Source organism: Elgaria multicarinata, chromosome 11 (assembly GCF_023053635.1).
Source record: "Elgaria multicarinata webbii isolate HBS135686 ecotype San Diego chromosome 11, rElgMul1.1.pri, whole genome shotgun sequence".
NCBI lineage: Eukaryota > Metazoa > Chordata > Lepidosauria > Squamata > Anguidae > Elgaria > Elgaria multicarinata.
In genome coordinates this window covers 43,868,647-43,892,733 of record NC_086181.1, presented here as the reverse complement: position 1 = coordinate 43,892,733, position 24,087 = coordinate 43,868,647, and the positions used below count along the sequence as shown (strand labels likewise).

The window sequence follows — 24,087 nt, the reverse complement described above, 5'->3', positions numbered from 1 at the left end:
AATCTGTAGGGTGACCCTATGGAAAGGAGGGCAGGGCTCTTGCATCTTTAACAGTTGTGTAGCAAAGGGAATTTCAGCAGGTGTCATTTATACGCATGCAACACCTGGTGAAATTCCCTCTTCAGCAGTTAAAGCTGCAGGAGCCCAGCACTCGTTTGTACCTGGCCACTCTAGCTAAAGAAGGCAGGGCTCCTGCAGCTTGAATTGCTGTGATGAAGAGGGAATTTCACCAGGTGCTGCATGCCTACAAATGACACCTGCTGAAATTCCCTTTTCTAGACAACTGTTCAAGATACAAGAGTCCGGTCCTCCTTTCCTTAGGGCCACCCTAGTTACAGTGGCACATTGTCCTCCAGACTATTGGGGTGGTCTGCCAGGCAGAAGAAAGTCAAAGACTTGTTGACCTGAAAGTTTACCTCCGCCGTTTGCTTCCGCTCTCTCCAGCTCAAAACAGATGCTCCACTGGTCCCAATTTCCTTGTCCCTAAGTCTGTGTTTTGTGTGTGTATGTGTGTGTGGGGATATTCCCTTAAAACAGTGTCGGATCTCTTCCCAAGGGGAAGCTCTCAGGGCTGCATTTCAGTGGTGGGCATAGCCAGGGCCTGCCCTACCATTAGGCAAAGTGAGGCAATCGCCTCAGGCAGCAAATTCTGGGAGGTGGCGGCAAAGTATTAGAGGAGAGCAACCTGCCCTGAGCCTCCTACGCTGGTCACCTGCCACCTTCAGGTGCCATGGAGGCTGCTGTCCCTTGCCAGCATTGAAGAAACAGTCCAGTCGGCTTTGGTACATGGAGTGGGAGAGGGCGCCATCTTGTTTTTCGCCTCAGGCAGTAGACTCTCATGGTCTGGGCCTGGGCAGGGCAGAAGGCAGAAGGCAGAAGCAGGAGGGTGAAATATATATATACAAATGCCCCCAGCATAATTTAGCCTAAAGGTCTTACTGCCAGCAACAGAACCTTCGGAGAGGAGGCAATTCAACCCGTCTTGAGTGGGGGAGGGGGGACGACGACACAAAACTTGGGAAAGCACCAAACGATGGGTGGGTGTGCGGGGGGAAAGGGTGTGTTTTTGGCCCTCTGGGGAACTGCAGAGAGCCGGAAGGGCACCCCAAGAAGGCCAGTTCTGAGATGCCGCCCGCCCCCGCCCCTTAAAATGCTTTTAGTCTGCTTTGTGAGTGCCGTCCCGCTTCAGGGTTCGCCTCCCTCTTTGGGGGTCTCTCTCGCTCTCTCGCAGCCAAATCCCGGAGTGGGGCGGACGCGTCCTGCCTCCCACGTCAACGAACGTGTGTGGAGAACGAGGCACCATGGGGCGCCTAGTAGGCTTTTCCACGCCCTGCAGCTGCCGAGGCATCTTGTGAAGCTTTGATCGCCTCTTGTGGGACAAATTATGGTTTTCCTAGCCTGTCTTTATCCAGAAAAACAAACACCCTCTCGGCTTCGAAATCGGCAGAGACAGGCGATGCAATAATAAAATAGGGAAGGCAACATATGGAAGGCGGAGGGAAGGTTTCATAAGAACATCAGGAGGGCCCAGCAGGATCAGGCCAACAGTCCATCTAGTCCAGCATTCTGTTCACGCCGTGGCCGACCAGCTGCCACAATGGGAAACTCCCAAGTAGGACAGGAGTGCAGCAGCGCCCTCCTGCCCAGGGGAGTTGTAGGCCAAAACATTGCGGGGTGGGGGGCACACAAGATGCCCATATCTGTTGTGGCGCAAAACCACCCTGCCCCAGAAAGAGGGCTGCACTTCCTGAAATTGATTTGTATGGCAACCCTACAGGAAGATGTGGCGCCATGCAAAAGTGGGGACACCACTGGTCCAGTTTAGTTTCTCTCCATGCTGGGTGAGGGATGGAACTCTATGGTCAGGAGACAGATTGGTGTGTGCGTGTGGAAATCCCAACAGGAGAGAGGTTGGCGCATGTTATCTCCAATTTCAGCTTGGAGATAACAGTGGGGATTCTCCTGGGAGGAGCTCACACACCAGATTTGGTCCACAGGCTAGGGGGGGTTACGCACTCCTGATGTATGGCCAATTCATTTCATTTGATGAGCCCAAGTTCTAGTATTTTAAGCTTTTGTGAACCGCCCAGAGAGCTTCGGCTGTGGGGTAGTATATAAATGTAATAAAATAAATAAATAAATGATAGGAAAGGGAGTGATACCTCACTCTCCCCCCCACTCCACATTATGCATAATTTTATAAAACTCAAGCATGATTTCCCTTTGTTTCAAAACTATGAAAGCCTCACAAGGAAGGTGCTTCAACCCCTGGTGTGCAGATTTCAGGCTTTCCCTCAAACCGTTTCCCACAACCATGGATCATTTTATGGGCATTTACGTGTCTCCCTTCCCCATTTTAAGAAGTTAAAATGCCTCTCCTAAGACTTAACTACTAGCAGTAAGAGCATCCAGCTGGTATTCTTGGCATTTGGGGCCCACCCTGTTTGTCTTCAGCCTTCGGACTGAAACTGATGTGCCACCCCCAACACTAGCCAATACGACCCAACTTGGCTTCTATTGGCTCTGGCTAATCCCCTACCCTCCCTTTCATCTCCAGTTTTGCTAAGATAAAGCCGGCCACGTTTCTCTTTGCTTCCGCTTTCGGCCTCACAAGGGACTCGCGCGTTTTGCTCGGCGCCCGAGACGGGTCGAAAAACTGCTGGATTTTAGATTTGAATAATAAATAACAAATCATGTGTCTTTGTCCCAGAAGTCATTCATGCAACCGGAAATGTTTGGAACCTAACAGAGGCTAATCCAGGGACATCTTCCAGATGTTTTAGACTACACCTCCCATAAGCCCCGGCTGGCATGGCCAACAGTTGTATTTATGGGAGTTGCACTCCAAAGGTTGGATCCAGATTTATGCTGGGTCCACTGTGCTGCCTCTGTCTCTTGATAGCCCCCTTAAAACATTACACAGAGGAGACCCTGTTGAATGAGGTGTGGAGGGAGGGGACCCCCAAAATTGGGCAGGTCCCTTCCTCTTGCTCAGAGCAGATCCTGTATCCAACCATATAAGAACATCAGAAGTGCATGATGCTGGATCAGACCAAGGGTCCATCTAGTCCAGCACTCTGTTCACACAGTGGACAACCAGCCGTCGGCCAGGGACCAGCAAAGCAGGACATGGTGCAATTTAACAACAGCGCTACACATGGGCTAATCTAATCACATCCTGTTCTCGATCTTAAGACTGTTCTTTTTTTAAAAGAATCAACTTTGCAGTCTTTGATGGTTCATTGTCGGGCTCAGCATTTTCCTCCTGCGCCCCCACACCCACACTCCGCTCTTCGCTTAACATCCAACCTAAAGAAAAGTTCTGGAGAACCGAAAAGCTGGCTCACGACGTTGACATTTGAGTTGGCCCTAATAAAAGGCTCACCTTTGGCATTTAGCTTTCAGATGGTTTAAGCCCACGGAACTACACCGGCTAGGGATCCCTTTGTGTGTACGTTGGGAAAAGACCCAAACGGTTCTATTATTTCATGACTGCTGGTGGACAGTCAGTGGTGGTGGTGGTGGTGGGGGCAGGCTGTTGTGGCTCATGGGTTTTGAGAAGGGTACGTGTTAGCAGTGGAGGCTCCGATGTCGGCAGGGCGGTGAATTTGCTCCAGGTTTCCATCAGAACCCTAAAGGAGCTGTCGAAGAAGCTTCAGACTGCGGCCAGCCTTCTTGTACTGGAGAAACTTTGGGATGTATGACAGGCCATCCCAGTGAATCATCCTGTAAATAGGGTGACCACAGGAAAAGGAGGACTGGGCTCCTGTATCTTTAACAGTTGAATTGAAAAGGGAATTTCAGCAGGTGTCATTTGTAGGCATGCAACACCTGGTGAAATTCCCTCTTCAACACAACAGTTAAAGCTGCAGGAGCCCTGCCCTTTTTTGTATCTGGTCAACTCTAGTATAGCTAGAGCAGCTTTAACTGTTTTGATGAAGAGGGAATTTCACCAGGTGCTGCATGCATACAAACGACACCTGCTGAAATCCCCCTTAAAGATATAGGAGCCCTGTCCTCCTTTTCATATGGTCACCCTAGTTGCTGGGGAACATGGGTGGGAGAATGCTGCTTGTGTCCTGCTTGTGAATCCCTGTCCGAGAGCTGGTCAGCCACTGTGTGAACAGGGTGCTGGGCTAGATGGACCCTTGGTCTGATCCAGCATGGCTTTGCTTATGTTCTTATGATAAATGAGCCCGTAACTAAGCCTATACATGTGTAATCTTGCTTCCCTGTTTGACTGTAAATTCCTTGGGGCAGAGATCTACCCTCCTGTACTTTGCAGAGGGCCACTGCACCCAAAGTGGATACTTCTAAATCTGCCTCCTTTGGTCTTAAGAGATCAGGGTTGGTACTCCCCACACTTAGCCCCCCCTATTGATTTATAAGCCCCATTTAGGGGCATGGCCCTGCCTTCACAAAATACAAGAGCCCCTGCCCCGAGGCGCTTACAGGCAAAGGTTCAACACCTGGGAAACCTAGGAAGGACAAACACAGAACCCGCAAGAAGCAATAGCTTGACTTCCACATGCTTACATTTAGTTATGGGCTCTGTTAGCGTAGGGCATGCATGCTGGCTCAGAATGATGGGAGTTGTAGTCCTACACATCTGGAGAACCCTACATTGGGGAGGGTGGAGTACGCAGTTCTGCACTAGATGGACAAATGGTCTCCCAGAACTTATATAAAAGCCGCTTCCTCTCTTCCTATGAATGCAGATAGACCGGGTGTGGGTGGGCGGGTGCTGTGGAGAAAGAAGTGTATAATAGCCACAAACAGAAAATTGGGAGGGCTTTGCTAGATCTGGACCTATAGGGTCACGACCCTCAATCTCAGGCTCCAGATCTATTGGGTGGCAACAGACGGGGTCCCCCCCCTCCTAAGCTTAATTCATTCTTTATTTCAACTGCAATTTTCAAGGGGTGTTGTTGTAGCTGTGGAGGGAAGGGTTAGCTCTCTCCTCCCCACATATTTCACAACCCCCCTCCAAAGATCTTCCCCTACATGGCAATTAAGCTAAGAAGAGAAAGAAAATAATCTCATCGGTTTGGGATGATCAGGGTTAAAACCACAAATCAATGGAAGGGTTTATCTTATTTGACAGTGTTTAAATCAGAACGCAATTGATGGGGTTGGCCTCCTGTGAAATTAAAGTAGATCCTGTTTGCTATTTCTTTATAGGCAGAAATAAAGAAGAATGAGCCTATGCAGTTTTCGTGCAGGTTTGGGTCCCGTGGTGGGCCTGGGCCGGGAATCTTTGAAGTGCCTTACAAACACCCAGGCGGGGAAGGAGGAGAAGAGAAACAGAATAGAGATCTCGGAAAGAAAGGGAGAAGAGAAATCAAAGAGAAACGGAAAGAGATGGAGAGCGAATAAATCCATCGGCAAGAAGACAACCTGGTGTCCTTGGGGGGATCTAGATTTCTTCCTAATGACAGCGTCAGTGCTGCCCCCTGCTGGCCATTTGGGAATAGCGCAGCCATCGTCCTGCAGCTTTTATTTAGCCTCCTTTGGGGGGGGGGGTCCCTCTGTGTTTGGGGCTTAGCTGGGCCTCCGGTTGTCTGCATGTGCGCACACACAGCCATTTGCACTGTCTCTTGGCGTGATGCAAGTTGTCCCAGTGCAGTGCCAAATTTTTCCTCCTCCAGGTCCATGGTGAACCCAGGGTATCATAGGGGTGGAAGGGGCCTACAAGGCCATCGAGTCCAACCCCCTGCTCAGTGCAGGAATCCACCTCAAAGCATCCCTGACAGATAGCTGTCCAGCTGCCTCTTGAATGCCTGCAGTGTGGGAGAGCCCACAACCTCCCTAGGTCACTGGTTCCATTGTCATACTGCTCTAACAGTCAGGAAGTTTTTCCTGATGTCCAGCTGGAATCTGGCTTCCTGTAACTTGAGCCCATTATTCTGTGTCCTGCACTCTGGGAGGATCGAGAAGAGATCCTGGCCTTCCTCTGTGTGACAACCTTTTAAGTCTTTGAAGAGTGCTCTCATGTCTCCCCTCAATCTTCTCTTCTCCAGGATGAACATGCCCAGTTCTTTCAGTCTCTCTTCATAGGGTTTTGTTACCAGACCCCTGATCATCCTTGCTGCCCTCCTCTGACCCCCCTCCAGCTTGTCTGCATCCTTCTTGTCTCCTGTAATCTGAAGCTACCGTATACAGAGTCCGATCATTCAGCTGATTTACCCCAACTGGGGGCAGCTCTCTGTGCTAAATTGCCCAGCCCTGCAAACCGAAATTCCTCAGGAGCGGAGCCTGTTGGGTTTTCCGAAAGCCAAGCCTGCGTTCTGCTATTCAGCTCTTGCCCCTCCCTGCTGTAAATGATTAGTAAATGACATCTGTGGCCCCGTGCCGTCTTCCGAAGGGCTCAATGCAGCATCGTGGAAATCGTAGCCAGACACATCCGGAGGGCACTAGGTTGGGGAAAGGCTGCTGACGGCTGTTGGTTTCTTTCAGTGGGGCAAGAAGTAGCACCAGAGTTAGGGGAGAGAGATTCACCTGGAAAATGGAGCAGTGGAAAAGAAAGATTGTGGCAAAGGCTCCACATAAGGATGGGGTTTGCAGACGTGGAGAGAGAGGGAAAGTCAGTGTGACATCAGTATAGCAGGCATACGCTGAAGACCCTAGAGCAGCCTTCCTCAACCTGGGGCACTCCAGATGTGTTGGACTACAACTCCCAGAATGCCCCAGCCAGCTGGCTGGGGCATTCTGGGAGATGCAGTCCAACACATCTGGAACGCCCCAGGTTGAGGAAGGCTGCCCCAGAGGAAGGCAGAGAAAAGAGGGACATTGACTTCCTGCCCTTTGCTTGCGGGCTTCCCAGAGGCATCAGGCTGACCACTCCTTGGAAACAGGGTACTGGGCTCCACGGACCTTTCCAGGATCTGGCTCAACACGGTTCTCACGTTGTTAACCCTGTTCCTGGGCCCAGTTGGCCCAGATGGCCATTTTATCAGCGTCAAGTGGCAGAGACCTCGCCCAGAGGAGGATCAACTCAACTTATCAAACCTCTGCTGAACTAACGTAGCTTTCCCTCCTCTTCCCTCCCCATTCCTTCTTCCTCACGTGTCGTGCCTTTTTACACTGTAAGCCTCTGGGCAGCGACCGTCTCAATTCAGTGACTGTAAGCCGTTCCGGGAGCCTTTTTGGCTAAGGCGCAAGGTATCGCTATGTCCAGCAACAACAATAAACGATATCTCCGTACACAAACGGTTCAAATATCCCGTTAGGAAGCGCCCGTCAAGAAGCGCCCAACGCCACCACGAAGACACCGGCAGCTGGTTTTTTTCGTTTTGTTTTAATTTCCATATATAATTTATTAGGATTCTCTTCTCTTTTGTACAAGCTGAAAATAGAAGGCTGAGAATGTAGGAAGGGGGCGGGCGGGCGGGAGTGTGAAATGCAGGACCAGCAGCGTCGGGCGTTTGGGGGGGGGGGAGCCGGATGAGAAGAGGAAAACAAAATGGGGGTGGGCTGACGAAGGCGTCCTTGGAATCTCTCTTCCAGAGAGGAGGCGCGTCTTGCTCAGTCTCAGCGCCCCCAAATACGTCGGGCAAAGGGGAGAGGGGGAACCCACTGTGGCTTTTCTCTCGGCCCCCTGGCTTAAGAGAAGGGGTGCAGAGTCCCTCTAGGGCATTGGGGGGTGGGTGGGCCCGACCCAGAAGCGAGGGAAGAAGACAGGCACGAACGGAAGAGTGGACGGAAGGGACAAGGGATCAGCAGCATTGGTGACCTGGCCGGTCCCGGACAAGACGGTTTCTGGAGGGTGGGAAGTTGAGCCCTCTCTGCCAGAGGGGGAGAGCCGGAGTGGGGTGTCCCCCCCCCTCGCTTCTTTCTCTCTCTCTCTTTTGTAGCTCTCACATTCCTTCGCTCTTTCCGCCAGGAGATGAAAAGGCATCGCAGCTTCCAAGGGTGGCAACGTCAAGGGAGCGCCTGTCCATCACTCTGTCCCAGATTCGTGTGTTCCTAAAGAAAGAAGGAGCTATAAAGGGGGAGAGAAGGGGGAGGCAGGGGGGGAAGGAGGAGGGAAAAGCATGGGTGAATCTTCCGTTGTCTCACCACGGGGCGCGGGAGGGCATCTATACGTACCCGCGGTCCGGTCCGCCGGGAGGAGAGGGTGGGAAACAGCAGGGCGAGGTTTCCAGCCAGGCGGCGGGTTGCACTCAGGGGGGGCGGGAGGGGGGTCAGGCAGGGGTGTGTCTCTGGCACCTGGGGGGACGTGGTGATGATGGGGGGGGAAGAAGGGGAGAAACGAGAGGTTAGCGAGGGAGGGAGGGAAGGCCGCTCAAGGGAAGGCCGCAGCAACACTTTAAGAAAAATGTTTATAAAGTGTCCTTCCAGGAGGATTCATGCAGGCCAGGCAGGAAAGGAGGGCTTCTTCTCCAGCACGCAGCAGGCCCTTTCAACTGCTCCCACCCAACGCCCCCGCCTCATCCTCTCCCATCACCAGTGACTCTTCCACTTTTCCAGGGGTATCAAACTTCCGCCCCGCGGCCCCAGTCCTATGGCCACGTCCCTTCCTCTGGCCCTTAGCCCCTTTCCCCCTGGGTAGGACTTAAGCATGGCATTATAATGAAACTGAGAGCTGGCCGGCGCAACCGTTTAAGGGCACGGCCCCCCGTGAAATGGCCCCGTAGCCGGTTCCAGCATCCACGGCCTGATGTCACTTTCCCCCTAAAGTCTCCTCAACCTCTCCGCACTAATGTGCCACCTCCCCAAAACAGGGGTCTAACTCCAGGCCGGGGGCTAAGACATGACCCTGAAAAAGAAGAGAGCGTCTCTGAGCCCGTGCAGAATAACTGGCCCTCGCCGGCAAGCATTCCCTCGCCCACCCGCATTTGGCCCACCCTGCTTCTGGGATTACGGGACACGGCTCCCCAGAAGAGGCCCTCTCTTTAGCAGTTCATCCGCTGGAACCACCAGGCAGGGTGTGGGGGAATTTGCAGCCCAGGCTGGTGTGCCGACGCGCGCTTCACCTCCAGAGCCCAGATTTCGGCTCCGATCCGACTCCAGCTTGTCGCACGACTGCGCTCGCCGCGTCCTCTTTGGCTTGAGGGGAGCTGCCTTCCTCCCCACCTCAGGGTCCCCTGGAAGGGAAACGGGGGTGTCAGAAAGACCTGTAGCCTTCCTCCTCCTCCTCCTCCTCCTCCTCCTCCGTGAGATCCAGTCCTTGTGGAAGATCAAGACGGGGAGGAGGCACCCCGCATCTGAATTCGGACCATTTAAAAGTACAGGCATTTCTCTGGTCAAGGAGATGGGGAGACCTACCCTAATGTCACGCCCAGGGGCAAATGGGGCAGGAATAGGGGGTGTTTCCGGTCTGCTCCTTTTCCAACTCCTCCCTTCGTAGGAACGGGTGAGTACCACCTCCCAAACCTCCTCCCCCGGCCACTGAAACCTTCTTCAGGCGCCCTTCTCCAGGCACCCCTGCCTAGCAGAGCAAAGTGATGGCTCCCAAGTTGAAGGCCTCATCGGTGGTGACCCCTCATCTCTGGAACGCCCTCCCCAGAGAGTTCCAAGAAGTGCCATCTTTGATTTCATTCAGCATTTTTTCCACTTTAATTGAACTCTACTATGTGATCGTCCTCTTAAAACTGTGCCTCTTAGCTGCCTCAGGCAAGCCGTACCGAGGAAAAGCAGCCTTTGACCAATCTTTTAAAGGAACCAACAACCCACAGACAAGACGTTTTGCGGCTCGTTTTTATTTTGCATTTTTTGTCTTCTCAAATTGAATCCGCGGCCGTCTCTTTCAAGTTGCCGTCGGGAGGCGGCTATCGAGCTCCGATGTCAGTAGGACAGGGAATCCGCTCCGGGTTTCAGTCAGAACCAGACAGAGTTCTAAAGGAGCCATCCAGCTCCGATGTCAGTAGGACAGGGAATCCGCTCCGGGTTTCAGTCAGAACCAGACAGAGTTCTAAAGGAGCTATCTAGCTCCAATGTCAGTAGGACGGGAAATCCGAACCGGGTTTCAGTCAGAACCAGTCAGAGTTCTAAAGGAGCTATCCAAGGTGCTGGTTCTGACCGAAACCCGGAGCGGATTCCCCACTCCACTGACATCGGAGTCACCAGCCTCTACTGCAGCTACAAGAGCCAAACGGACCCCAGACCTACTGTAACTCCTGCCCCATCATGATTCTTCCTTATTTTAGAAATTCACAGGCCTCCTTTAGCACTCTGACTGGTTCTGACTGAAACCCGGAGCGGATTCCCCATCCTACCAACATCGGAGCAGAATAGCTCCTTTAGAGCTCTGACTGGTTCTGACTAAAACCCGGAGCGGATTTCCTGTCCTATTGACACTGGAGCCAGATAGCTCCTTTAGAGCTCTGACTGGTTCTGACTGAAACCCGGAACGGATTCCCTGTCCTACTGACACTGGAGCCAGATAGCTCCTTTAGAGCTCTGACTGGGTCTGACTGAAACCAGGAGTGGATTCCCTGTCCTACTGACACTGGAGCCGGATCGCTCCTTTAGAACTCTGACTGGTTCTGACTGAAACCTGGAGCCACTGACATCGGAGCCACCAGCCTCCACTGCATAGACTATAAAAAAAGACCCCAACTTTCAGGAGAGGGAGCTAAATGCCCAGAGACAAACTGGGACCAGTGCTCTCCCAGAAGGGGCCACCCCCTATATCCTGCCGGCCCTTTCCAACCCCCCGCAGGCATCAGCCCCAGATCCGACCTCAGAGAGGAAACGCCGTGCCCCGCCGCCCTGCGCTCACGTCACCTTCATTCTCCTGCTCCTTGGGTCTGCGCCGGGGTTGGGCAATTGGGGGGGACGTACGTGTATCTTCCGGGACGGCCCCTCCTGCTCCGCCGGCTTCCTCGTTGCTACGGCTTCTCTCGGGTTGGCTGGGCGGCTTCCGGCCCCGGGGGAGGGCAACCGGCTTTGGTGGCCGCGATGGGATGGATGTGGGGTCCCTGAAGTGCTGTAAAAGGGAGAAGGCAGATGGGTGGGAAGGAGGAGGAAGAAGAGATGCGAAGAAGGCTTCCCGGAACCTTCCGGAATCTTGTAGGACGTCACCACCCTCTTTTTCTATCCACTGGAAAAGAATTCTGTGAAGATCAGAAGCTTGCACATCCCTACATCAATCTAGATAGGTGGACCCAATAAAAAGCGACCCTTCCCAATTTATGAGGCATTCACAGCAGCCCCTACAGGGTGGGTTTCCTTCAGGGGAGGAATCACAGAAGCCTGATAGGGTCTTGCTAATAAACCGGTCCATTTACCAATGGACCAAAGGTTGAGAGAACTTAGGGGCAGCACAGGAGCAAGCATGCATTGGTGCGAGTCCTGGAATCCTGGAATATTTTTTGTTCAAAGTCCCTCCACCCCTGGCACCCCATCACAGGTCTACTCCTCCAGGTAAAGAAATGATTTCAGCCTTTACCTTGGCAGGTGGGGGTATATATATATATATATATATATATATAAAATATATATATATTTAATATATATAGGGATGTGGCTCAAGGTCAGAGCCAACAGACTCTGAATTTCCCTGTTCAGCATGTTGGCAGGAACAGCTTCCTCACTTGGGGTGGCTTTTGGGGGTCCCATAGCCCCCCTCCCAAGATGAAGCCGGTCCTCCACAGCCACAGCCCCTTCCTCCCCGAAACCGCCCCAGATTTTACGAGACCCGTCCGCTTGCCTTGGTGGGTGCCGCAGGCTGGTCCTTGTCAGCGTTCAGCTTGGCCGTGGTGACACCCCTCTCCTCCGTGCCGCTCTGCGTTTCTTCCGGGGGGCGGTCCTGGAGGGGCTCCTTGCCTCTGCTCTCCCGGGGTGAGCTCTCTTCAGCTGCATGGGGGGCGGCAGGAGCAGGATGATAGAAATGGGTGAATGTGGCCAAGTCGTAAACAATTCCCCCCCTTCACCCGCTGGAAGTTAGTTCTGGTTACTCCTTAACAGACTTTTGATCACGGGGGTCCAACCTCAGGACCGTAGGCCAAATCCAGCCTGCCTGGGATTCCTTTGAAGGCCACGCCTTTCCCCTGGCTCCACCCCTTTTCCTGACCACCTATAGTTTGGTGGTATCCTCACCTTTGCATGTTTCCTCTGCTAAGTCTTAACTACTAGAAATAAGAGTTTTAAGGTAAGATGTGCTGGTGGGTTTTTGGGGGGAATTTTGGCCCCTTTTGCTTTCAGGCCCACGCACCGCAGCCCCCGAGAGCTGCTCCAAAAGGAAATTTGGCCCAAAGAGGTTCAACACCCTTGCTTTCCATGCGTCTCCCAGACTGAGGGTCAAGGATACACCAACAGCTTTGCTGGATCCCAAGAAGGGTCCGCTTCGTTTATTATCCCGTTCTCAACATCAGCCAGACAGATTCCTTCGGAGAAACCTACCGGCTGAGTACAGAGAAGGCAGCCGTCTTATTTTGGCACCAAAGAGGTACACTGCTTCTGGAGATGGAGGTTCTCTCTGGCTATCAGTGATAGATGAGCTCCCGCAGGCTCACATCAAAACGGCTCGGAATAAACCGTAGGATTTTCCCCACTCTCCAAAATGATCTGAGCCCGTTCACCTTGATTCACACCCCCATTGCACCTTTAACAGGGGACGTGAAGGGGCACGGCGCATTAAAATGGTCCCCAAGCCTCTATTCTGGGTTTGGATGTCAGGAGCCCTAGGGAAACTACACTTCCCAGGTCTACTTGCATTTCAGCGTGGGAGGAGGAAGGGAGAGTCCTCCTTCCCTCCCTTCCTCAAAACAGCCACAGGTGCCAGTTAAGTGAGTGGGGAAGGAGAGTGACCACATGGAAAGGAGGACTGGACTCCTGTATCTTTAACAGTTGTATAGGAAAGGGAATTTCGGCAGGTGTCATTTGTCTGCACACAGCACCTGGTGAAATTCCCTCTTCATCACAACAGATAGAGCTGCAGGAGCCCTGCCCTCTTTTGTATCTGGTCACTCTAGTATCGCTAGTGCAGCTTAAACTGTTATTTTAACAGCTTAAGCTGCACTAGCTCATATTATATTGTATTTTATATTATGGTTTTATACTGTTGTTTTATACTTTGAATGTTTTTAATTTTTGTGAACCGCCCAGAGAGCTCCGGCTATTGGGCGGTATAGAAATGTAATAAATAAATAAATAAATAAATAAACTGTTGTGATGAAGAGGGGATTTTCCCTGTTGCTGCATGACTACAAATGACCCCTGCTGAAATTCCCTTTCCTATACAACTGTTAAAGATACAGCAGCCCTGCCCTCCTTTCCACAGGGTCACCCTATCTATATGGATTTTGTTAAATTCATTATTCCGACTGTGTTTTTGCAGGTGCGCAGGTGTCTTTCATTCCATCATTGGCTCATTTCAAAATCAGAAGGTCTCTGAACTTGTGTTAACTCACATTAGCATCAATATGCATTAGCGTTAATGCGCGTGTGCTGCTCGCACAAATTCCCCCCCCCAAGTGAAAAACGGTGCGCATGTCTGCAGAGTTGGCATGATTCAGAAAAAGCCAGCCCGCTGTGAGGGGGTTGGACTCAATGGCCTTATAGGCCCCTTCCAACTCTACCGTTCTATGATTCTATAACGGACACATGGAGATGAGGGCAGAGCCTGCTTCAGTTGGACACACACACCCCAGGGCTAACTGCCATCTTCACCCTGTGGGGAAGAAGATGCGAGGGAGACTGGAGCAGGCAGGGACCATCAGAGCCTGCTTCAGTTGGACTCACCTCCCCCCCAGGGCTAACATCTTCACTGTGTGGGGAAGAAGGAGCTGTTGGTTTGCCCCTCCATTGGGAGATGAGAGGACGGAGCAGGGCCTTCCTACCAGCCTAAACAGTCTCCTTAATTTCTTTTTATTTTCTCCCTCTTCCCTCCCCATCCACTTTTCCTTGTGTGTCATGTCTTTTTTTAGAATGTAAGCCTGAGGGTAAGGACTGTCTTCTTTATTGATATATTGTAAGCCTTTTGGCTGAGGTGCGGGATAAAAATACTCTAAATAAATAAATAAATAAATAAAAATACTATTCTATGATTCTATGTGCAACCTGCAAGCGTTCTAGGCCGTCCCGAGCCCAGAAACACAAGCCTTGGGGCCCTCTTGAATCACAGCTCGCAAATGTCTCCGGGCCTGTCTTCCTCCATGAAGGTCTCCGGCCCTTTTTAAAACAAGCGGCCCCTCGCCAGACTCAAGAGCACGAAAGGGCCCATCCTGCCCACCAGTGGCGCTGTTGGCCTACATACCCACCTATGTCCCAGCTGGCTTCCGCCCGACGAATGGTGGCAAAGCTGGGCTTGGTACTCTGGAGTGGGGGTTGAGGCTTCCACCCCCCTTGCCCTGTGCAGTTCAAAAGCAAAAAAAAAAAGTGAGCCCTTCGATACCATGTTTGCCTTCCCAGATCAGTATTATGCCCGTTTTACAGACGGGAAGGAGAGGCGTCGAGCCTACAAAAATTCAAGGCCGAGGCAGGATTTGAACGCGAGGCTGCACTCCTACGGGCACTTCCTTGCGACTAACACCGCAGTCCTAGGCACACTTATGTGGGAGTAGAGCTCAACTATTGTAAGCCTATGCGGCAGAGTCTTGCTATTTACTGTTTTACTCTGTACAGCACCATGTACATTGATGGTGCTATATAAATAAATAATAATAATAATAACACAGTGGGACTGAGTTCTGAGGAAATAGGTCATCACTACAAGCCGTTCCAGCGGGGTGTACTGAGGGAGATGAGAGAAGGAAGCAGGGCCACTCCATCAGCCCTGCTGAAAAATTACTTCGTTTTCTCCCCTCTTCCCTCCCCGTTCCTTTCTCCTTGCGTGTCGTGACTTTTTTAGATTCAAAGCCTACAGTGAAGGACGGTCCTCTTTTACTGCTCAGATGTAAGCCGCTCTGAAATCCTTTTTGGCTCAGGAGCGAGGCAAAAATACTTTAAATAAATAGATAAATGTGCTGCATATCCCAATGGGTAAACATAGGATATGGCTCTAAACCCCCACAAAATCTCAAATTTGCCTCCCCCACCCCCAGATTTTTTTAAGAAAAAGAATTCTCCTAATCCTCATGTTCAGAACTTTCTCCGTTATGGGTGTTTTTGGTGTTTAGGAAGAGGGGCAAAGAGGCTGTAACATATTGTGTTTGGCAAGTAAATTCTCAACTAGATTGTTTTCGCCTTTTTGAAAAATAAACAAGACTTAAAAAAATTCTAGGGGCACGATTCAGCCAGTTTTATGCACCCTTAAGTCCCTTTTAGCCTCGTGTGGCGCAGAGCGGTAAAGCAGCAGTTTCTGCAGCTGAAACTCTCCCCACGGCCTGAGTTCGATCCCAGCAGAAGCTGGTTTCAGGCAGCCGGCTCGGGTCGACTCAGCCTTCCATCCTCCCGAGGTCGGTAAAATGAGTACCCAGTTAGCTGGGGGAAAGATAATAACGGCCGGGGAAGGCAACGGCAAACCACCCCACTATAAGGCCTGCCAAGAAAACGTCAGCGAAAGCTGGCGTCCCTCCAAGAGTCAGTAATGACTCAGTGCTTGCACGAGAGGTTCCTTTCCTTTCCTTTCCTAAGTCCCTTTTGCAATTAAATCATGTGCTTAAACTCTCCCGATGAAACGAACGGCGCTCTAAAGGCCTTAACTTTGGTGTGTTTGTGCCCTCCAGATGTGTTGGACTGCAATTCCCATGGCCCTGCTGGCAGCAGAATGATAGGGCTTGCAATCCAACACAACTAGAACGCATGTGATAGGGAAAGAACACCCTAAGATTGAAAACTCCCTTTAAAACATGTCCAAAGCTCAACATTTCTGACGTCAACATCGAACATGCAGGAAAAGTCAAGGGGTGTGCTAAATTCTGTTTCGGGGCTGATACAAACTCGGGTCCAGTTCACTGCATCAGAGTGAGGGAGAGAGATGTGTGGTGGGGTAGGGAAAGGACCAGGGAAGGAAGCATGGACACGGACTGCTACACACCTGAGTCATCCGATGAGCGTCTTCTCTGTCGGTCCCGCATGCTCCCTCCTCTGTCCAGATCGACGCTCTAGAGCAAAACGACAAAGCAGGTGAATGCCGTGAAAGAAAAGGGTTAATTTTTAACCTGTTAGCCCCGCCCCTTCCCCCGAGGGCCACCAATTACCTCCAACTTGGCATCCAGGCTCCACCCCTTAGCACGTCCCATTCCAGGCAAGGGCACGCCTTGGACCCGCGTGGGCTGCAAGAGCTCCACCACTTTGGGGTCCGGCTCCGCCCTCTCCGTGTCAGGATTGGAACCCTTTGCGTGGGGAGAAGGAGAAAAGAAATGAAAAAAAAGAGGGATCTCCTTTGAGCCCCAGTTCTGTTCTGACGAATGGAGAGCCCCTCTCCCGTTCAGCATCGAAGGTCCTCCTCCCAGGCGCCTCCTCCAAGAGAGGCGCGTAAGGCGGTAACAAGGGAGAGGGCCTTCTCTGTGGTGGCCCCCTAATTGTGGAATGATCTCCCTGACAAGGCCCACCTGGCACAATGTTATCTTTTTTAGGGCCAGGTTAAGATCTCTCTCTTTTCCCAGGCATTTAGCAACATATGATGAGTTTTAACCAGGTTCCTACATTTGTCTTCTGATTGATTGATTGATTATTGAAGTTGCTTCTAGTTCTATATCGTCCCTGTGTGTACTGTCTGTTTGTGTGGTTTTATGTAAATGGTTTTGAACAAAATTTGCCTACTGTATGTTGTTAACTGTCTTTGGCCTGGCTGAGAGTTTAAAAATTGTTTTAAATGTTAGCTGTTTTTATATTTTTATGGTTTAAAATTTTGTATATTGATTTTTAATGTCCAGTCTTTTAATTTTTGCAAACCACCCAGAGAGCTTCAGCTATAGGCCGGTATGTAAACGCAATAAATACATAAATACATAAAACGGTGGAGCAAAGCCTTCCTTACCTGCCTGGTCCTGCTGGGCAGGCCCTTCACCCCGCTTCCAGGCGGCAGGGGTCCCATTCCCGGAAAGAGCACGGCCGTCCCCGCAACGTCCTGCCCCAGTTTCCTCACCTCCTCTGGGCCGATGGCAGGGCGCAGCGGGGGCCTCTGTTCGTCCCCCCCGCCCGTCGGAGGTGGCGGGGGACTCGGGGGCAGGTCTTCCGGATCGCGGTCTCCCTTGATGCTGCGATACCTGCGAAAATGGAAGAGGCCCCTCCTCCTCTTCTTCTGCAGGGGTGGGAGGGAGTCAGAGGGGCCCGGCCTCACCCCGCAGCTCTTAGGTGTCCGAGGATAGCTGCGGGAGGGAAAAGGCGGAGGGGCTGAGTTAGAGGACTGGGGTCCTCTTCTCGAGCCTGGTGCGGCCGAAGAGGAGAGGAGATCCGCACAGGCTGGGGGCATTTCTAGGCCAGGCTTTTACCCTGCCGTCGCACCACCTCATGCACGGAATTTGACCAGAGGTCTGGGTGACGTCATCTTCAACTGCCGGCCTTCCCATGTTTTCCCATCGCTTTGCCCGTCTTTTTTTCTTCCCAGAAAAATGTCAGTGAAGGAGGAAAAGACGGAATAACACCGCAATGCCTTTTGACTAAGCAACTAAGGGTGCAATCCTATGCAAGTTTAGACAGGGGAAAAGGCCTACATTTCTTGGCTGTGCTGGCTGAAGGATGCTGGGAATCGTAGGCCTTTTTTCCTGTCTAAACTTGCACAGAATAGAGCTCAACTCTGCATTAGGGACTATTGTGGGGTGGGGCAGAACACACCACGCTCACCTGGTGTTGTCAGCAAGCACCCTCCTGTTAAAAAATTCATCGAGGCCTTCGTCCAACCGCGGCACCGACCCGTTCTCCTGTTCCCTGGACTCAATAGACCCCAGAATTCGGTTCTGAAGGGGAAAAAAGACGAGACTGACCTGTTGGTTCTGCCCACGTATTTTTTCAATGAGTATCTCCTCTTTATTCACAGTCCAAAGCAGAGATGGACAACTTGTGGTCCTCTAGATGTTTCGGATTACCAATCCCATCATCCATTCGCAGTGATGGGTAGGACTGATGGGGATTTGCGGGCCATAAACACCCAGAGGGCCACCTTTCCTGTAAAGGAAAAGGGGATGCCCCGTCTCCAGTGGGTACCTCCTGTCTAGGAATGTCTGGAAAAGGACCATTTGATTTGCTTCCTTGAATCCAGTTTTATAGTTCGCTTCCTTCTGTGCAGCAGGAAATGTAGCCCCTAAAACAGATGGGACTTCCTGGTTTGAAAATGGTTAAGCCATGGGTGTCCCTACATTTGCGGGGTGGGGGGAACGGACCACATCCTTACTGGGCTTTTTTTCTTCTGGAGTTTTTCCGCATTTACGACTGGTTGCTTTAGATAGCGACTACATGATTTCGAATTGAAAACCTCCCTTCTCGGTAATGCTATTATGTTCAGTGAAACAGCACCATCTAGTGGCAGAATTACAGCGCTACGTTGGCTTTACACACTGGAGACATCACACGATAATTTTAAATATTGTTTTTAAATCTCTGTTTTTAAAAAAACGAGATTAGCCAGGAAGAGCGTGGGAGACGTCCTGATTGAAGAAGTCTTCTGAAAGACCATCAAACATCCGTGAGTGGTCAATCATGAGCGTGCAATAAATCGCTTGTGTAGAGAAGTTCTTACGTCAAGGTTTTTTTTAGGGTTTGAGCAGGGGGAGCTTTGTCCCAGGTGGATGTGCAAAGAGTGAAAAAGAAAGAACGAGGTGTGTAAAGGAGTGAACAAAAGCTAGAATGCACGAATGAATGAAAGTGAATAAAAGATCACAGAAATTGAAGGTAATAATAATAATAAAAAGAATGGAAGGATAAAGCCAATGAGAGAGCAGCTAGGTATAAGCAGTGGTGGAGCGAGGCAGGGCTCACAGGGTCAAAGTCCCAGGGTCTCTGACATCATTAGCAGGGTCTCTGACATCATTAGCAGGGTCTCTGACATCATCTGCTACCCATCTCTACGCTGTTCCCTCTACGCTTACAACACAATCCTCACAGTAACCAGGGTGGATGAATGGGTTTCCCCCAGAAACAATATAGTGTAATGCAAAGTATTTAGCGTGACCTTGATGAGCAACTAAGACCCTTTAGCTTTGCAAAAGATCTGCTCTTAGTAGAGATGAAAAGTGCTAGAACTCCTTTGTTGATATGGAATAACACAGCTGCCTGCAGGTTTGGATTGCCCTTGGGAACGTGACGAGGGGGACTTTAAAACGTACTGCTGCACATCTGGCTCTGAGTGGCGTACAGAACAGACGAGCAAATGTGGAAGTGAGAATAAGGTAGATAGTAACTCAATGAGAATGTTAACTGGATCAAAAGAGAATGAAGTCAAAAGGTTCTGAAACGGAAAACAAGGGAGGAGACCCTGATTACATTTCTCCCTTCTTGTACTTTGAGTGAAATCAACCAAGTTGTAAAAGCCTCCAGGAACTCAGCCAAAAGGCCAGACCCACATGTAAAAAGCCAAAGGAAAGATGAGAAACTTGGGGCAACCCTACATGAGGCTTTTATCCCAAGCCTTTACCGTGGCTTCTGCTTTTGGCTGCTTTGCGGGATTACGATTGACTTTTTTCCAGTTTCTTTCTTTCTCTGCCTTTCTATACATATCATTATACATCCACTAGATGGCGCTCAGGTGCAGTGGAATTGCGCAATTAGACGAGAATTTCCTTCCGCTGTTTCTAAATAATACCGGACTTTCCACCTTAGGGGGGAAAAAACGCGATAATGGTTGCAAAGCACAGGAGAAACCCTGGAGGATGACGACGTCGTGTAAAGGACCGGCAAACTACCGTGAGTGAGCAACCGTGAGTGCACGATAAAAGCCTCATGTGGAAAGGCTCTTGGCATATGGAGCAATGAACCCATGAAAGGAACTGAGCAATTAGAGGAGGGATACTCACGTGGGAACGGAAGCTGCTATGAGGAGCGTTGCGGGGGGGTCGTGGCCTGCCACGGGTGTGGTGCTCCAGCCGGGCGCCCTCCGTCGGCAGGTCAGAGAGCGCCTCGAAGGACGTGCTGCGGGAGTGGGCGTACTGGCTGCTGCTGGCCAAAGATATCCAGCCCAGTGGGGAGCCCATGCCGGGGCCTGACAGGTCACCATCATGTTCTGAGCCACCTGCAAGAGGAAGCGAGCCGGTCTACGGATGGACGGACAGGCCTGGATCTGACGCTTCCAGGGAGGGGAGGAGGGTCAATTTGCCTAGACAAGGGTGAACGTTTTGGGACATAGAATCATAGAATAGTAGAGTTGGAAGGGGCCTACAAGGCCATCGAGTCCAACGCCCTACTCCATGCAGGAATCCACCTTAAAGCATCCCTGACAGATGCTTCTCCAGCTGCCTCTTGAAGGCCTCTAGTGTGGGACAGCCCACAACCTTCCTAGGTAACTGGTTCCATTGTCGTACTGCTCTAACAATCAGGAAGTTTTTCCTGATGTCCAGCTGGAATCTGGCTTCCTTTAACTTGAGCCCGTTATTCCGTGTCCTGCACTCTGGGAGGATCGAGAAGAGATCCTGGCCCTCCTCTGTGTGACAACCTTTTAAGTATTTGAAGAGTGCTCTCATGTCTCCTGTCAATCTTCTCTTCTCCAGGCTAAACATGCCCAGTTCTTTCAGTCTCTCTTCATAGGGCTTTGTTTCCAGACCCCTGATCATCCTGGTTGCCCTCCTCTAAACACGCTCCAGCTTGTCTGCATCCTTCTTGAATTGTGGAGCCCAGAACTGGACGCAATACTCTAGATGAGGCCTAACCAGGGCCGAATAGAGAGGAACCAGTACCTCATGTGATTTGGAAGCTATACTTCTATTAATGCAGCCCAAAATAGCATTTGCCTTTCTTGCAGCCCTATTGCACTGTTGGCTCATATTCAGCTTGTGATCTACGACAATTCCAAGATCCTTCTCGTTTGTAGTACTGCTGAGCCAAGTATCCCCCATCTTGTAACTGTGCCTTTGGTTTCTATTTCCTAAATGTAGAACTTGGCATTTATCCCTATTAAATTTCATCCTGTTGTTTTCAGCCCAGCACTCCAGCCTGTCAAGATCACTTTGAAGTTTGTTTCTGTCTTCCAGGGTATTAGCTATCCCACCCAATTTGGTGTCATCTGCAAATTTGATCAGCGTTTCCTGCACCTCCTCGTCCAAATCATTAATAAAAATGTTGAATAGCCCTGGGCCCAGGACTGAGCCCTTCCATGATGGAAAAAAGTATAGCGGTGATGGACCTTCTTAGGGATGAACTTGTGAAGCGTTTTTTATATGAACTTTTGCCATGTTATTGCATGTTATGGTTTTATTTTGTGAACTGCCCAGAGAGTTTCGGCTACTGAGTGGTGTGGAAATGTACTCAATCGATACAAATAAAAGCTAGCGTTTTTAGCAGGGCGCCAGAACCTCCAGCTCAGGGTGAGGAAGAGCGTTTAGCTAGACTATGTTGGCATTTTGGAATGGGTTCCAGCCCTGAAAGGGTTTCACCAACCTTACTGTATAGGAACGGACCTGAAAATGGGCGGATGAGGCGTGTGTGTACATGTAAGTTTGGAGAATCATAGAATCATAGAATAGCAGAGCTGGAAGGGGCCTATAAGGCCATCCAGTTCAACCCCCTGCTCAATGCAGGAATCCACCCTACAGCATCCCCGACAGGTGGTTGCCCTGCTGCCTCTTCAATGCCCCTAGTGTGGGAGAGCTCACAACCTCCCTAGGTAACTGATTCCATCGTCGTACTGCTCTAACAGTCAGGATGTTTTTCCTGATGTCCAGCTGGAATCCGGCTTCCTTTAACTTGAACCCGTTACTTGAGCCTTTAACTTGAGAAGGCTGGAGCAGCTGCAGTGCAACGTCCGAGAGACTGGGCCGGAGGGTTGTTGTGGGGGAAAGGGGGCACCTCAAACTGCTTGGCTGATGCCCCTAGAAAAAAGGTCTGCAGTGAGCAACCTTTTAGGCTGCTCTTGCAAGTGAGTTGTGCTTTTTGGGTCTCAGGAGGCTTGGATGGGTTTGCACCCAGAGCAGAGGACAGAGCATGGGAAAAGTGGAGCAGGAGGAGACAATACTTTCGGCTGGAAAGAGCACGGCCCGGGACACTCACTAATGAAGGCGGAAGCGGGCCGGATTCTCCGGCAATTCTTCTGCCTCTTGATGGCCATGGTGTCCTGCAGGGAGAGACGCTCAGGTGAAGCCAACAGGGAAGCCAAAAAATGTGGGGGTCTCGGGGTCTCCCCAGAGCCAACCCACAGGTGCTTACGATGCTGGAGCCAAGATCGTCATCCGTGTTCTCCTCGTGTTCGCGGAGCCGGGGTTTCCCTAGGTGCTCTGGCAGGGCTCCGTTGTCTTGGCCCTCAGAAAGGCAGCGGAGATGGATGATGTGTTCAGTCTGAGAAGGACAGGAGGCATTAATGGAAAGCGGAATTCATCTCCCCAAAAAATCCCCCAAAGAGATGCCCGTGGTCCCCTCCTGGCACACTTGAAAGCTACGTCCTCCTGGCCAGCTTCAGCTACACAGCGGCTTTGTTGCATTTTGTTGTGATGGGGAAGCACTCCCGGGGCCTTTGCTTTTGCTTTTAATACGCCGGTGATGAAAGGTGGCTCAAGCAAACAAAGAAACAAAAAATGCAGGATCCGGGGCTCATTAAATTAAGCGTGGGATTCAGGGTACCGGTGGGTCGGACGTGGCTCTCACCAGATTCTTGTGGGCGTGGTACAACTCCTGCAGCAGTTCTTCCACAATGGTGTTGGTGAGATACGTCACCACGGACAGCTTCACCTCACTGGGGAGAGGTCAAGAGGGGGTCAGAGGTCAAGCAGCCATAGGTACATGACCGCGTTTAGATGCTCATCCTCCCTTCCAAACCTGACCCCACGGGTCTTCTCGTACGCTAACCTTGCTTGTGGTTTTACCCACGTCGGCTGCATCGCCCGCTGCCCTTCTCCCTCCCCCTGGGCTTCATTTACACCCCCACGGCCTGCTGTTTCTCACTTCAGCTTGTTTTGAATATCCTGGCCGGCCTGTTCCAGCAGAGCTCCCCGGACAAAGTTGCGGGGCACGGTGACGCGCTCTGAAACGGCCGCCAACATCTTGTTATGTTCTTCGGCCGCCTGGACAGCGTGAGGGCACAGCTCCTGCGTGAGGGCGACCATGGACTCCAGGATCACCTGGCGGGGAGACAAGCGCCAGAGAAGGGCATTCTGGGACAACGGGCCAAGCAGCATCCACCTAGGCACACGCGGCGTGTTTCTGGCTCTTTCCCAGAATGCAACGCACTTCTTGAACTCCATTTTCCCCACAACGGGGGCCGTCTCAACTGACTTGGTTGCCGTGACAACCACAGGGGATAGGGCCTGGGGGGGGTCTCTCTTGAAGCAGAGGCTTCCAAGCCATTTTTGTGCGAGGTACCCACCCCGCTTAAAAGACACTCCCCTGCCGCAGACAGGCCGAAATGGTTTTCCTACGGCAATTACCCCCCAAATAAAATAAAACCAAAATACGCCTGCTGGTTCTGTGCCCTGAATGGAAAGAAAATTGGGATGGCTCCTCACGTTACCTGCAGCTCCTTGTCCACTGCTTTCGACACCTCACTGGCCACTGACTCCAACCTGTGCCGGACAGGCCCATCGCTGGCCAATATATGCCCGAGCTCATACAAGCTGGGGAAGAGCTGAGGGAGACAGAGAGAGAGAGAGAGAGAGAGAGATGAGGGGGTGCTTCATTGCAGTATGGTCAAAAGCGTGCAGATCTCAAAACATCCACAGAGCCTTCTTTCGTCGTGGTGCTGAATCCAGATCTTCGTGGGCGAGGAATATTTGGGAGGATAATCGAAAGGGGAATTATGACAGAACTGTGGATGTTCATGCTGGCCAAACTGATGATGGGTCAAAGCTACAGGTGACTTTGAGCACCAGGATGGAAAAAACCACGTTGAGAGAGACTGGCCGGGTCTTTTTTTGTTTTAAAAAAGCTGCCCCATCCTGCTTTCCCAGTGCCATGGCCCCAATCCTCATCAACGGGGTGGGGGAGGCACCACGGCTGCTTTCTGTAAACTTAAGGGACACGGCCGGTTTTCCAATCGCAGGCTTCAAATCACATCCAGTTCGAACCTTGCGCCTGTGAAAAGAGAGGTGCTACGTCTGGGCGTCCTGCCTCAGTCGTTTTGGG

At 51.3% G+C, this 24,087-nt stretch overlaps 3 protein-coding genes across 3 annotated transcripts in view; 1 reads left to right on the top strand and 2 right to left on the bottom strand.

The window, feature by feature from the left end:
- Nucleotides 1-300: 300 nt before the first annotated feature.
- LOC134406446 (dehydrogenase/reductase SDR family member 4-like) overlaps nucleotides 301-24,087 on the top strand; it is a 104,675-nt gene continuing 80,888 nt past the window's right edge. The window contains exon 1 of the mRNA XM_063137878.1: nucleotides 301-305. The gene's annotated coding sequence lies outside the window, so the exon portion shown is untranslated. The remainder of the gene's footprint in view (nucleotides 306-24,087) is intronic.
- LOC134405989 (capping protein, Arp2/3 and myosin-I linker protein 3-like) lies at nucleotides 7,849-11,562 on the bottom strand. The gene is made up of 5 exons (XM_063137214.1): nucleotides 11,538-11,562; nucleotides 10,729-11,037; nucleotides 8,976-9,086; nucleotides 8,089-8,208; nucleotides 7,849-7,965 (listed from the first exon to the last, which is right to left on the bottom strand). The coding sequence occupies exons 1-5, from the start codon at nucleotides 11,560-11,562 to the stop codon at nucleotides 7,940-7,942; spliced, it is 591 nt and encodes a 196-aa protein (XP_062993284.1). The 3' UTR covers nucleotides 7,849-7,939.
- The window catches only part of CARMIL3 (capping protein regulator and myosin 1 linker 3), a 67,936-nt gene continuing 55,474 nt past the window's right edge, over nucleotides 11,626-24,087 (bottom strand). The window contains exons 26-37 of the mRNA XM_063137868.1: nucleotides 23,477-23,590; nucleotides 22,912-23,087; nucleotides 22,615-22,702; nucleotides 22,180-22,308; nucleotides 22,024-22,087; nucleotides 19,839-20,053; nucleotides 17,674-17,786; nucleotides 16,868-17,198; nucleotides 16,086-16,220; nucleotides 15,923-15,989; nucleotides 14,205-14,294; nucleotides 11,626-11,799 (exon numbers count right to left, since the gene is read on the bottom strand). Coding sequence (XP_062993938.1) covers nucleotides 11,633-11,799; nucleotides 14,205-14,294; nucleotides 15,923-15,989; nucleotides 16,086-16,220; nucleotides 16,868-17,198; nucleotides 17,674-17,786; nucleotides 19,839-20,053; nucleotides 22,024-22,087; nucleotides 22,180-22,308; nucleotides 22,615-22,702; nucleotides 22,912-23,087; nucleotides 23,477-23,590 — 1,689 coding nt within the window. The 3' untranslated portion in view covers nucleotides 11,626-11,632. The remainder of the gene's footprint in view (nucleotides 11,800-14,204; nucleotides 14,295-15,922; nucleotides 15,990-16,085; nucleotides 16,221-16,867; nucleotides 17,199-17,673; nucleotides 17,787-19,838; nucleotides 20,054-22,023; nucleotides 22,088-22,179; nucleotides 22,309-22,614; nucleotides 22,703-22,911; nucleotides 23,088-23,476; nucleotides 23,591-24,087) is intronic.

Bases quoted from the DNA above. Each gene is read 5' to 3' on its own strand.
- LOC134405989 (XM_063137214.1), bottom strand. From the start codon at position 11,562: ATGGGACCCCCAAAAGCCACCCCAA. The intron at 9,087-10,728 runs GTGACGTGAGCG...TTTCCCTTCCAG, and splicing joins CAAGGAGCAGGAGAATGAAG to GGGACCCTGAGGTGGGGAGG. The intron at 8,209-8,975 runs GTGAAGCGCGCG...ACGTCCCCCCAG, and splicing joins CCGAAATCTGGGCTCTGGAG to GTGCCAGAGACACACCCCTG.